Below are 12,926 nucleotides of genomic sequence, written 5' to 3'. Positions count from 1 at the left end.
ACATTGCTTTCGGATAACTTTACGCTACTCCTGGTGCAAAAATTCAAGCAGTTTAGATTGATTTGATGGCTTGTGATCATCAATCCTTATATCCTCTTGATAATATTCCAGAGGTTTTCAATTGGGTAAAATAAAAAAAATCATCTTCAATTCATCTCTAAAAAGGAAAAAAAAAACATGTATTTGTATAATGTAAAGTAGTTATTGTAAAAATACAGTAAAAAAAATAGAGATAAATTATGGAATTTAGAAATATATAATGGTCTAATTTCATCACGTTTAAACATATATATACACCGTTTAGACCAGCATGAATGTTTCGTTAAAGTGGAGTGAAGGTCTAATTTACACTAGACTGAATAACTCTTTCTCTCTATTTTCCTTTTTCTGCTGACACTTATTTTTACTGCTCTGTGCTGTAGAAGATCCTGCAAACTAGAGATTCTCCACCGGGGGCGCCACTACTACTCAACTAGCTCTGTGTGATTATGAATCTTAATAAAACCATTAGATGGTATAACTGCTTTATCATATTATATGATAACGAGTTTATTAAATCGTAGCCATTAAGGCATGGCCAAAAGGTCATTTTGTTTCACAGCTAACAGAGCAAGCAGCTCTCAGGGGTTGTCAAAAGAATTCAACTAAATCAAAATCAGCTGTCAAAATTAACACTGATGCCACTGATTGTCTAGATAGAGTCTCTTACCTCCCAGGCGCTGACCCATCGTTCTGTTCATACCACTCTGGTCTGAAGGACTCGTACATACACCACAGCTGCCAGTCAAAAGCATGGGCAAACGTTTCATATTTAATCACATCCAGGGTGGCACATTCCACTCTATCAAACACTGGAGACAGCACCACGGTCCTGATTCTTGCCAAAAGTGGTTCTGCCCTAAAAGCACATTAGACCAAAAGTTAAATTCTGATTATAAAAATGTAACACAAGCAGCATAGCTGTTTTTGTTTCATTCAAAGTCAAAGTCAAAGTGTTTTTTATTGTCATTTCAGCTATATACAGAGTACACCAGGGACCATGGTGCACATAAACACAGTGTAGACAGAACAAAAAGTGCAACAGTACAAAAGTGCAGACAGACAATACAACACACAGACAAAGAATAATAAATATCAAGACAGTGTGCAAATTATGCAGTGTGCAAAAAAGACCAGTGAGGTAGTAATTACCTCTATTACGCAGTGTGCAATAGAGTCCAGTGAGGACTTTTAAAAACAGCTGTGAATACATTACCATAAACCACGCCCTAATAATTAAATTATTTATAATAAATTATTAATTATTAATTAATAAATAAATCCATCCATAAATCTATCCAGTTTCGACCACACGAGGATGGTTTCTTCTGTGGAGTCTTGGTTCCTCTCTAAATGATTTTTTTGCCAGTGTAATTTCTGGCTTGATCACTAGGGGGATCCATAGCCCATCTTTCTAAAGCTGCTTTATTGCACTTTATTGCAGATCTTCTTGAGAACAGATTTTCTGCAGGTTTTCACTCCAGCCCAAATCAAACCCAATTATTCAATCAAGGGATTTTAAAGACAGTCTTTATTTGGGTCAGAAGGGGTTGGATCTGAAGTGTGATGTGTGAAGGCAGCTCTTCAGGAGCAGGGATAGAGGGAACTGTTACAGAATCAAATCTCAACAAAAATAACTCTCTAAACATTTTAAGATGTTTTTTTTAAACCTTTATTTTTCCTTTTTTTCTTATATGTTCATTTCATTTGTACAATTTGATACTTGATTAACATAACATATGTAATTAGATTTCTAATAAATTATTAATTTGGAAAAGAAATGTTTAGTAAACTATACATTTAGTGCACTATTACAACTTACAGCAGACTATCGTTACCTGCCATCAAGTGAAAATGCCCAGCTAGCTCAAATATCATTTTCAAAAAGTTTAGAAAGAAATTCAGGGTGAATATACAGCACCAAAAAGTTCAAAAGTTTGGACACACCTTCTTATTCAATTTCAATATTAAATTTAAAATGGAAAACATTTTCATTCATAAAAAGAAAGAAAACACTTTGAATGAGAAGAGGTAAACATTCAAATAACACTTTATTCTTTCCACGCCCAACACTAAATACATTTTTTCCTCTAGGGAATTCAATTTCAATAAAACATAAGTAAACCCTTCAAAAATACCAATGTTCAGTAACTCAACACAGTTCTGTAAAACTGTTCACATGTACACAACAGTAAATCCCATTCTGTGCAAAAATAACAGCAATAATGGGAATATATTTTGCGATTATATTGTGCTATTAAACCATCAAAAATATCACTGATAAGTTAGACGAATAGGAGACATTTGAAAATTAGATTTTTTTTTTGGGCTCTTTTAAGATTGCTAAGCATTTTGTATCAAATGTTGTATTGTCCAGTGTTGTCCAGTGCAGTCCTGAATTATAAGATGGTAATATGAATCAGCTCCTTGGGCGATCTCAAGACACCTTTTTGTGTCTCTGTTTTTGATTGCCTGACCCTGTAGGTAAAGCAAAGAGAGATAATTAAATAGACATTGATTAAAATTCATTAATATTAAATCTTAGTACTTAAAACATCAAGTACACATATAAATACATAAATGAATCATTTTAAGATTTATGGATAATTTTCGAGGCAGTTTGGAAGGCTAATTACACAACCCTTTTTCCTATAAGCTCTCGCTCTCACTGGCAATGCCCCAACACATCTCTGGGTAGCCAAAATGCTACACACACATCACACTAGGGGTGAGAAAAGAAATGAACTCAAACTAAGCCCTGAGAGAGCTAGACTGATTGCACACTTTTAGATTCTTTTCTAATGGCAAGCAGCAAGATCCAGGATTCAAACCAGCGATCTCCTCAGATCATTGTGTCAAAGTCTTATAAGTACATTATGAAATTATTTGGAGAAAAATGAATAAAATGTATAGACTTTTTCGCACTATAAGGCGCCCTGTCAATAAACGTCTATTTTTTGGTCTATTTTCTTACACAAGGCACAATAGATTATAAGGCAATCAGGGATAATTATCAGGGATGTCCTGCTATGGGTGGCAAATATGTAACAGGGCTGGACTTTAAATCTAAATCCTGTTTGCTTTCTTCAACTTTCCTTGGCTTTAGGATGGCCCTTTAATATAAAAGTGCTCCATCTTTATTCCTGTTTCACTCAGCAGGTTAATGTTTGGCCACTTAACCAAATTCCACTAATTTACAAAGCTTCCTGTCATCAGTTAACCCGTTCAGCAGAGTACATACCTGTTTAAAGTCCCAGTGCATGTGTAACCCTTTCTCCTTGGCTATTTTGCAGTCATGCAGTCCCGGTGTGTGTCCTTCCCCAGGATCCACCAGACAACGATTATTATTGTACTTGTGGGATTTGATGCCTCCAATGTAAATCTCCCCTCTACGCCTGTAGTAACAGCTCTGTATAAAAAATGCATATATGAAATTCCGATTAATCAAGTAGTTAATAAAAAAACATGAGTTTAATCCTATGTGAAAAATTGGGGGACAAGTGGGAGAGTGTACCCTTGTGGTACAGGTATTTCTTCTTCTTATGACACAAATATTTGATGTCTTCAATAAGAGAAGGAAAATCCTTTTAACTTTCAGTGGAAAGTCAGTAAATGAAGATTTTTTAAGCATTTTTCTTGGTCTGTTGTATTGGAAAATTGGAAAACTGCCAGATTCACACTATGCCCAAACATAAAAATCTGAAAATTTGAAGTATCAAGGTTTTTGTGCAACAGGGACAATTTTCCATGTGAGAATACTTTGAAGTGGCAATAAAAAACTAAGTATTGATCAAATGCTGTAAAGTAAGCTGTCAGACAGTTTGACAAAGTCTGGAAGCCCATTCCAGCCAGATAAAAGAGAAATAATAATAAAATTAAAATCTTGTTAGACAATTTTTTTTGTCTGAAAGTGTTAAACTCAAGTTTATTCTAATATCTTAAAAAAATAACTGAATATCCAATGTGACTGCAAATGGGCCAAATGCTAAAACAGAAAAACACACACAAGTTGTCCTTTCTCAGTAACCCAAACATCCACCCAGAGCAACTCCTTAGATGTTACTCGAAAATGTCCTTACAGTATATTCACTCTCTTTTAAAAGTTAATTAATCAAACCAAATAATACAAATAAATATGTCAGATGTACAAATGTAATTTTGCCATGCCAATTTCCATGATATATTTCTTTTCATACAAATTATGCAAATTAAAAGACTCTTCAGTCCTCATTAACTGTCTAAATTTTTTAATCAAAGTGCATACCTGTGGGCCATAGAAATGGCATTGATACAGAATAGGAACACTCCCAGGAACAGGTCCCTGATCAATGCAGTTTTTCTCTGATAAGTCATTCCGCAACTGTAAAAGGTCAAAAACAGAAAATCACTTAAGTCTACTGGCTGGAAGTGCAATTCTTAATGAATTAGATTTATTATGCTAGTTCCTACAGAAGCTAAATCATGATGTACATTTTATTATGCAACCAGAGGCATCATTCCTAAAATACCTTTAATACGTAAATTAGAGTAGAAAATAAAATTTCCTTACAGCACCGTAACCAACGAGATCCTCCCAGGTGTCAAGCTGAGGATACACATTGTCCATGTACCATTTGAAAGGCTTGCAATTGAGTCTCTCTCTCAGCTTCTTTCTCTCCGTTACGTCCCCAATATCAATTCCATGATCCTAAAAAAAGGGACAGTTGTATTATTCTGAGGTAACACAGCAGTGTCTATGTTACAGATAAGGTTTTATTATATAAATTAAATAATCAATCAATCATTTTGTTTAACCAGTCCCTCACCACACACTCTAAGAGCTCATACAGTAGTGAGTATACCCCTCACACTTCTGCAGATATTTTATTATATATATTTTCATAGGACAACTTTTTAGAAATTAACTTGTCACATCACACAGACATTAATGTGTATTTGTCCATGTTCAATTGTGCCCAAAGTGTTGATATTTAGTGTGACCACCATTATCTGCCTTAATCCTTTTGGGCATAGAATTCATGGAGTGGCATAGGTTACAGCTGAAAACCTCTTCCAACTCCTGATGATCTATAAAGCTGTTGTTTGTTAGACACCTTGCACTCTTTCACCTTCTTCTTAACTGGGTTTAGTCACAATACGTGTTGAAATTTAGGTCCCCGGTGACGGCAGCACTCATGCAGCTCCAGAATATGATGCTACCGCCACCATGCTTTACTGTAAGCAAGGAACAATTGTCTTGTTACTCCTTAACCAATGCATCACCATGCATGCTGGACACCATCTGAGCCAAACCAGCTAAAAAAAAACCTCATAAACACACTCCTAAACCTTGTGGAAAGCCTTCCTATAAGATTTTAAGTTGTTAGAGCTGAAAGTCATATTAAACCTTAAAGATTAATAATAGGATTACACACCTTCAAGGGGAGATTCCAGCTAATAAGAACATTTCTTTTATATTCATCCATCCAGACTTCAGCCACCCTTAACGCATTTCTTTTCAGTGGTATGCTCAGATCTCGTGCATACGGCTTATGCGCTCTCTCTATGTGGGCGATCTTGGAGCATGGGATAATTTCAATGCTTCCTCCACAGGTCCAAACCTAAAACAGAGCATAGACCAGACTAAATATAGTGTCGCAGCGTGTAACATTGTTGTACTGCGGTGAAAAGAGACAAGTAACAACCTACTCGTATTCCCAGTTCAACGTTCTCTCCACCATAAACTAGCATTCCTTCATCCAGTACTCCAATTTCTCCCAGGAATTTCCGATCAGCCACGAGGATTCCCATGACGGATGGACTCCTACAAAATATTGACATGTGTTAATGAGCTGGTCAGGGTTATTAACCATCAACACACAGAACTACTTGAGTACAACAAACTAATTTAACCATCTAAAACACTAAAAATGCACTAAAAAAGATTTTATTAAGAATTTATTTTATTATTTCAATTTCCCCCATTTTCTCCCAATTCATCTGTCTAATTGTCACACCCATTCAACTGCAGCTACATATCCCCTATCACTAGTGATGCCACAAGTCAGCAGCTGCCTCTTTTTGAACTGCTGCTGATGCCAAGTCGCAGCACGGTGCACTCAGAGGAAAGTGTAGTGTCTCGGTTCTGATACATCAGTTCACAGATGTCTTGTGCTGATCGACATCACCCTATAAGTGATGACTTCACATGTATCGGAGTAGGCATGTGTTATTCTTCACCCTCCTGGTGTTGTGGCATCACTAGTGATAGGGAGAGTCCTAATGAGTGGGTTGGGTAATTGACCATATAAAGTGGGGAGAAAATAGTAAAAACTTAGAAGGAAAAAAAAAACCTGTTGACACTGTTGACATTATTTGTACGAACCTCTATACCTCAAATAAAACGAAGGTGACCAGGCAAAACACAAGAATTGTTGGTTCAATGGAAATGGAAAATGCAAGAAACATCTTTTTATTTATTTGTGTTTTCCATATTGTCCCAACTTTTTTTCTGATTTGGGATTGTACAAACAGATAACTGAGGTAACTTTTGTTAGCTATGTTAACTTGCAGTTTGTATGTTAACTCCAGTATACAAGATTTTTAGATAGATTTCTGATGTAAGGTGATGCCAAGTGTGACTTACTTCCCAGGAGCGCTATCGTCCTTCAGTTCATACCACTCTGGCCTGAAGGACTCGTACATACACCAAAGCTGCCAGTCAAAAGCATGGGCAGATGTTCCATATTTAATCACCTCTAGGGTGTCGTAGTCCACTCTATCAAACACTGGAGACAGCACCACCGTCCTGTCATCTTTGATTCTTGCCAGTAGTGGTTCTGCCCTGAAAGAACAGTAGACCAAAAATTAAACTCTGACTAGTACTGACTAATAGTTCTATGGGCAGTTTGGCCCAATCCCAATTCACCCCTTGGCCCTACCATTTAGTCCTAAGTAGAGTTAGGGCTACATGGCTCTTCAAATTGAGCTTTTTCAAAGACATACTTAAAACAGAGGAATGAAAAGAAGAAACTGACTAACTTGAGTATTTTTCATGTTAAAAAAATATTATAACAACTATATTACTACTGTTTAAAGCCTAGTTTCAATGTATTATGAGTTTTTTCTTCATAACAAGCACAAACGAGTCTCAATAACTAGACAAACCAGCTTGCTTACTTTCTCATTCCTTCTTCAATGGTGCCACAGATGGCAAAGGCAGCAGCATTTAAGGTAGAATGGAAAAATAAATTAAAATAAAAGCTAATAAAAGCTAATTTCAGCTCCACATCACAGAGGGAGAAATTAAGGAATGGACAGTAATAATTAATTGCAGCACCACTTGCCCTCTTTCTGAAGACATATAACACCCTAAAGTTAATTAGTTAACCAGCAGCTAATTTACTGAACTTTAGCTTGTAACTTTGTGCCTATAGGGGAAGGGTTACACTCTGAAAAAGAAACTGCATTGGGCCTTTATCTTTACGTGCTACCAGTGGGGGCATATTATATCACCAGAGATAAGATTAAAAGCATATCATACCAATGGCCTTCTTCTGTATCAGAATGATATTGGTAAACAGTAATGGAGAAGATGTGTTAGATGTGTGTTGAAGAATTGAAGAATGTTCCTTTACCATTTTGTATGCACCTCAATGTGGGCATCCAGAATGGCCACAACATCACCAACAGCAGCCTCCCATCCTGACATGCGTGCATGTGAAAGACCCAGACGCTCTTTGTGTATCACTTTCTTAACAACACCAGGCCTTTCTTTATGGATTAAGTCAATATATTCATCCAGCTTCTCCTTGAGGTCCTCTGAGAAGAGAAAACTACAGATTAAAACAGATATTTTTCAGACCATTTATACCTCAGATTGAACGTATCATTGTTCATCCAATTCTTGTTATTGATCCTTTTTTTTCATCTATTCTTTTCTTTTTCTTGAGTTTTTTATCACTTTTTTATCATCACATTTCACTACTTTGTCAATTGACAAATAAAACTGTCAAACTATTTGATTTAAAAGAGCTCCCATCACCTCCAGCAGATATCTAAGGTCACTTTTAACAAGACAGCATGCTTCCTTCAGTGAGGGCTTTACCTTTGCACACATTAGGTATAAATGAAGAAGTTTCTGTTTGTTTTAAAACAATGAGTGAAGTCAGATGACAATGGATAAAGTTACAGACCATTAGTGCTGCAGTCATCCACAAGTATGATCTCCTTGAGCAGGTGAGCAGGTGTTCTGTCGATGATGCTGCGTATGGCTCTCTTTAATATAGACAGAGCTTCATCCAGGTAGATCAGGACCACACTGATTGAGGGGAGGTCCTCTGGGTACTTCTTACTGGCACATCTAAGGGATCAGAGACAGTTTCTAGCAAATAATGCTTCAGTAAGACATCTAAATTACATATATATATATTAGGGAGATTCATTAATTAGGGGCACATTTAACTTCACTACTGTACTGAAATACTAAAATACTGTATCTGTATCTACTGGAGTATTATTTTTTTACTTCACTACTGTACTTAAGTACTAAAATACTGTATCTGTATCTACTGGAGTATGTTTTTTTTTTACTTCACTACTGTACTTAAGTACTAAAATACTGTATCTGTATCTACTGGAGTATCATTTTTTTCTCCTACTTCCAGTTTTACATCACTACATACGAGTTTAATATTTTTACTCTTTATTTTTACATTGTTCATTTGCTGCATCGTTATTTGTTTCAAATAACAGCTTGTCATTGAGTGAAATAGGAGATCAAGCTCATCTTTCAAGAAGATCTTGCTGCTCCTGTTCTGCCTTTAACTGTGAAAACATTCCATTGCTTTCTGTAATAACTATAATAAAAACACAGTACTGTACTTTTACTTTCAGTACTTCAGTATTACATTTTAGAATTAACTACTGCAATACTGCAAGTACAAAGAAATTGAATTCTTTAGTAATTCTACTTAAGTGTGAAGCTTAACGAACACTCAAGTCACTTAGGATAGAGCACTTGTACTTTTCTGGCGTGCATGGAACAGGATGTGATAGGTGGGTATTATATTATAAAAGGTAGTTTCAGACAGTCCACAAAGATGATTTCTGTGACATAAAAACTGAGTAGCTTAATTCTGCTGCGGCAGTGTGAAGTTAAATAGACTGCTGGTCGATGTTTCACTTACTTGGCAGGTCGAGTGTCCGGCAGGCTTCTGTTTAACGGCAGTCTGTCACTGAGAAACACATTATAACCATAATGCACAAAGAACTGCTCGGCCTCCTTCTGCTCCTCCTCTGAGAGATCATTACCCCACTTGGAGAAGAGAAACGAGTTTGGGAACAGCTTCTTGACCACCTTCTTCTTTGGTGGCTTCTTTTCTCCTCCAGCTGGTTGTTGTTGCTGTCTTTCCTCCAGAACATGCACTGTGGAGAACAAGCTGCTGTATGAACACTCCTATTCTCACAGTGCAGAGGTGGAAAATACTGAAGTATAAGTACTTTATTACTGTACACAAATACATTTTGAAGTATTGGTACTCTACACGAGTCAAAGACTAAATGTGTTTTACAAAATCTGACAGTCTGGTAAAATCATGGTTAATTATATATTTAATGAGGGTGCCGTGTGGTCCAGAGCTGTGAAGTGCTGTAAAGGTCGAGAGATCGCTAATTCAAATCCCGTTCATGCAGCTTGCCATTAGCTGCCAGAGTCCTGAGAGAGCACAATTGACCTTGCTCTCTCTGGGTGGGTAGATGGCGCTCTTTCCCCTCATCACTTCAAAGGGTGAAGTCGATCAGCATAAGGTATCTGTGAGCTAATGTATCAGTACCAAGTTGCTGCACTTAAATGTTTTTTTTAGATTTTAAGGGATAGACCAACACAAAGTAGCACATAAATGTGAAGTGAAAAGAAAATGATGCAGGGTTTTCAAATTTTTAATCAAATAATCTTTGTGTTTTTGTGAATTTTCTGTTGATTTTTTTTTTCTGTTAAAGACTTTTGCTTCTGAAATATCTCCTTTGCTTCTGCTTCAGTTTTTTGCTTATAAGTTTTGCCACACTTTTCACGGGTGGGCGTGGTTTAGAAGAAGGCATTCGCTTTGAATCTCCATTGGTCAGCTGGTTTCAGACTGATGGGTTCCCTGAACCCCCGTCTGAGACTGACCACGCCCACCCCACCATGTTCAAGCATTGTTTAAAATGAAATTAATTGTAAAAGTATCTGCTGGAACCTGTTCGGTCTGTTTTTGTAAGAACGCTTGAAACTAAAAGTGTTCAGGGAACCCGTCACTCCGAAACCAATTGACCGATGGAGATTCAAGGGGGACGCCTTCTTCTAAGCCCCGCCCACCAGTGAAAAGTGTGCCAAAACTCAGAAGCAAAAAACTGAAGCAGAAGCAAAGGAAAGATTCCAGACACAAAAGTCTTGAACAGAAAAATAAAAAAAAAAATCACAAAAACACAAAAATAAAAGCAAAGACTGGCAAAATCCAAACTGAAATAATTTTCAAATAACTGCAAAGTAACCAAGTATATTTAAAAAATATATTTGCTATATATTTTTTCTCTTTTGAATTTGCAACATACAATTTTTGCTTTTGATTCTTAACATTTTGATTGCAGACAATATTCACTTCATAGTATCCATTATATACTAAATCTTAATATTGGGTGCTTGACAGGTAAGTACATAATAAGGTCCTAACCCATATTGCTGTGGCAGCAACCTTTATTACAAGTTGTCAAGCTGCCAGAAAAATAAAACACGCATTTGGGACTCAGATCAAGTCTTTGAACATGCTGATATTAATTATTAATTTTAACTAGTGTTCAAGCATGACATATGTAAAGTACCAATGAACAATGGCCAATGAAATACAGAAGGATGTCAGCTGTCGTCTGTTTCAGCGGGAGAACCTGCAGTGATATGAGTTGGCACAGCAATGCTTCACCGCTTTTTTTTTATAGAGCATAACAGGTTAGTAGGCAAATATTTAATGTACTAAACAGTGTTGGGTTAATGAGGTACAAATTAAGTAACACAGTGCAATGATTTTATTACTTTGTCATAATCACAAACACAAAGTAATTACATTACAATTACTAGCTTAATTTAAAACATTTCCTAAAAGGTTTTCTAGCGCCTTGAAACAGTTGACTGCATCCACAAATCCATAGTAAATTATTTTAAATGGTCGTGTCCTACTCTTTTGTAATATTACATTGTTATTCTCACAATATTAAAACTTTATTCTTTTAAAACTACAACTGCAATTCTGTATTATTACAACTTTAATCTCATAATATTGCAACTTTATTCTTGTAATAGTGAACAATTTTACATTTATTTCTATTGAGAGTGGCCCTAAAATACTGTTGTATTCTAAATATCAAAAACAGGCAGATTTGTGTCCCCCAACAATTATACCACAGTAAAAGCGTGTTTTGGCAGCAGATCAGACAGTCTTTGCGCCGTGTTTGTTCTGGATCTTTCTTTCTCTTTTCTGGTTAGTTTGCGCAGGTGTTCTAATATAAGACAGTAAAGCAGCCATTGTAATGAATTTTTCATATTAAAGATTCAAACAGAAATCAGGGTCATTTAATACAAAGGAGCAATTTTAAATTTACCTTTAAATTAATTTATCTAATAATACATATGAGTACAAATTTTTTCAAAAATTCCAAAAATGTTGTTCTAAGTAATTTACTACGCTAGCTACAGTGGGTTATCTTTAAGGGATAGTATGGTGTGATTCATTGTAGCAAATCTCACTGTGGCAAATACACTGCATAAAGACAGTATTGCATGAATATGAAAGCAAACTCAGATATGTAATTCAATGATCAATATATAGACACATATATTACATATAGACTTTTAGAAATGTAAATATAGACTTTAAGAAATGTTAATTTCTTAAAATAAGCAATAATTATTTTTGTTTCCATAGTGAAATTATTTTTATATATATATATATATATATATATATATATATATATATAAAAGATACAAATGTGTAAATATACAGTAAAAAACAGGCAACACACTCACCTATTTTGTTAACCTTCAGCTCAAGTCCCTCCAATTTCTTCAAAATAGTGTCGTCAACTGTTCTCTCTACTCTCCTGCTTAGACTAGAGTTCTCCTGATGTCTGGAAAAAAATACATGTGACACGCCATACAACAAAAATGCAAAAATGCCAAGGTATCCCAGTCCCTTTAGAACTCCTCGACTCCTCATTTTAAACTCAACCCTTCAGACTCACACTTTCTCTGGAGCTGAGTTGATAAGGCATTAACCTCTGTGCTCTGAGATCAAATGCAAACTGTACTCACAAGAGGAACTCCAGAAAAAACCCAGGGAGTGGTTTTTCATATGTGCAGGGACACCTGAGCAGGAAATGTATTTAATACAAGAACAACCTAAAACTATATTTTTAGGTTTAAATTTAATCATGGACTAGGAGCTGGAGTACTGTTATAACCTGACCTTTATCTAGGGTTCAGTGGGATCAGTAACGTGTAGCATTTTAAAAGGTAGTAACAATGAGGCCAGTGTACAAATAGAGGAATATAAAAAAAAATAATAAAATAGCTATTTATAACTTCACATCACATTAATAATTAACCTGCTATTCACCACACTGACAGGGTCAAACATGCAGGGATCAACGCATGGATACAAAACAAAGGAAACCAAAAAGAGTATTCAAATCAAAAAACACATCACATGGTGCCACTCTGTAGCCTTTAACTAAAAGTGTGAAAGTAAAAGCACACCTTCTTACCTGTTTGAAAACCTGTACTGCGATTTCTACCGCATGCATTTGCAGTTATTAAAAAAGGGTGTCACGAAAGTGCATCTCAAAAAAAAATTAGAATATCATTAAAAATTTTATTTTAA

The 12,926-nt window shown here is 35.8% G+C and overlaps 1 protein-coding gene across 1 annotated transcript; it reads right to left on the bottom strand.

Moving 5' to 3' along the window:
• Window positions 1–1,695: 1,695 nt before the first annotated feature.
• On the bottom strand, window positions 1,696–12,848 carry LOC103028764 (probable polypeptide N-acetylgalactosaminyltransferase 8). Its single transcript, XM_007228353.4, has 11 exons — window positions 12,074–12,848; window positions 9,207–9,444; window positions 8,214–8,380; window positions 7,656–7,839; window positions 6,665–6,862; window positions 5,728–5,842; window positions 5,454–5,639; window positions 4,589–4,726; window positions 4,304–4,399; window positions 3,281–3,448; window positions 1,696–2,517 (listed from the first exon to the last, which is right to left on the bottom strand). The coding sequence occupies exons 1-11, from the start codon at window positions 12,261–12,263 to the stop codon at window positions 2,383–2,385; spliced, it is 1,815 nt and encodes a 604-aa protein (XP_007228415.2). The 5' UTR covers window positions 12,264–12,848; the 3' UTR covers window positions 1,696–2,382.
• Window positions 12,849–12,926: the final 78 nt, after the last annotated feature.

The sequence above is a fragment of the Astyanax mexicanus genome, chromosome 10 (assembly GCF_023375975.1).
Source record: "Astyanax mexicanus isolate ESR-SI-001 chromosome 10, AstMex3_surface, whole genome shotgun sequence".
Taxonomy (NCBI): domain Eukaryota; kingdom Metazoa; phylum Chordata; class Actinopteri; order Characiformes; family Acestrorhamphidae; genus Astyanax; species Astyanax mexicanus.
The sequence above is the reverse complement of the archived record's forward strand: the minus strand, read 5'-3'. Positions and strand labels throughout refer to the sequence as shown.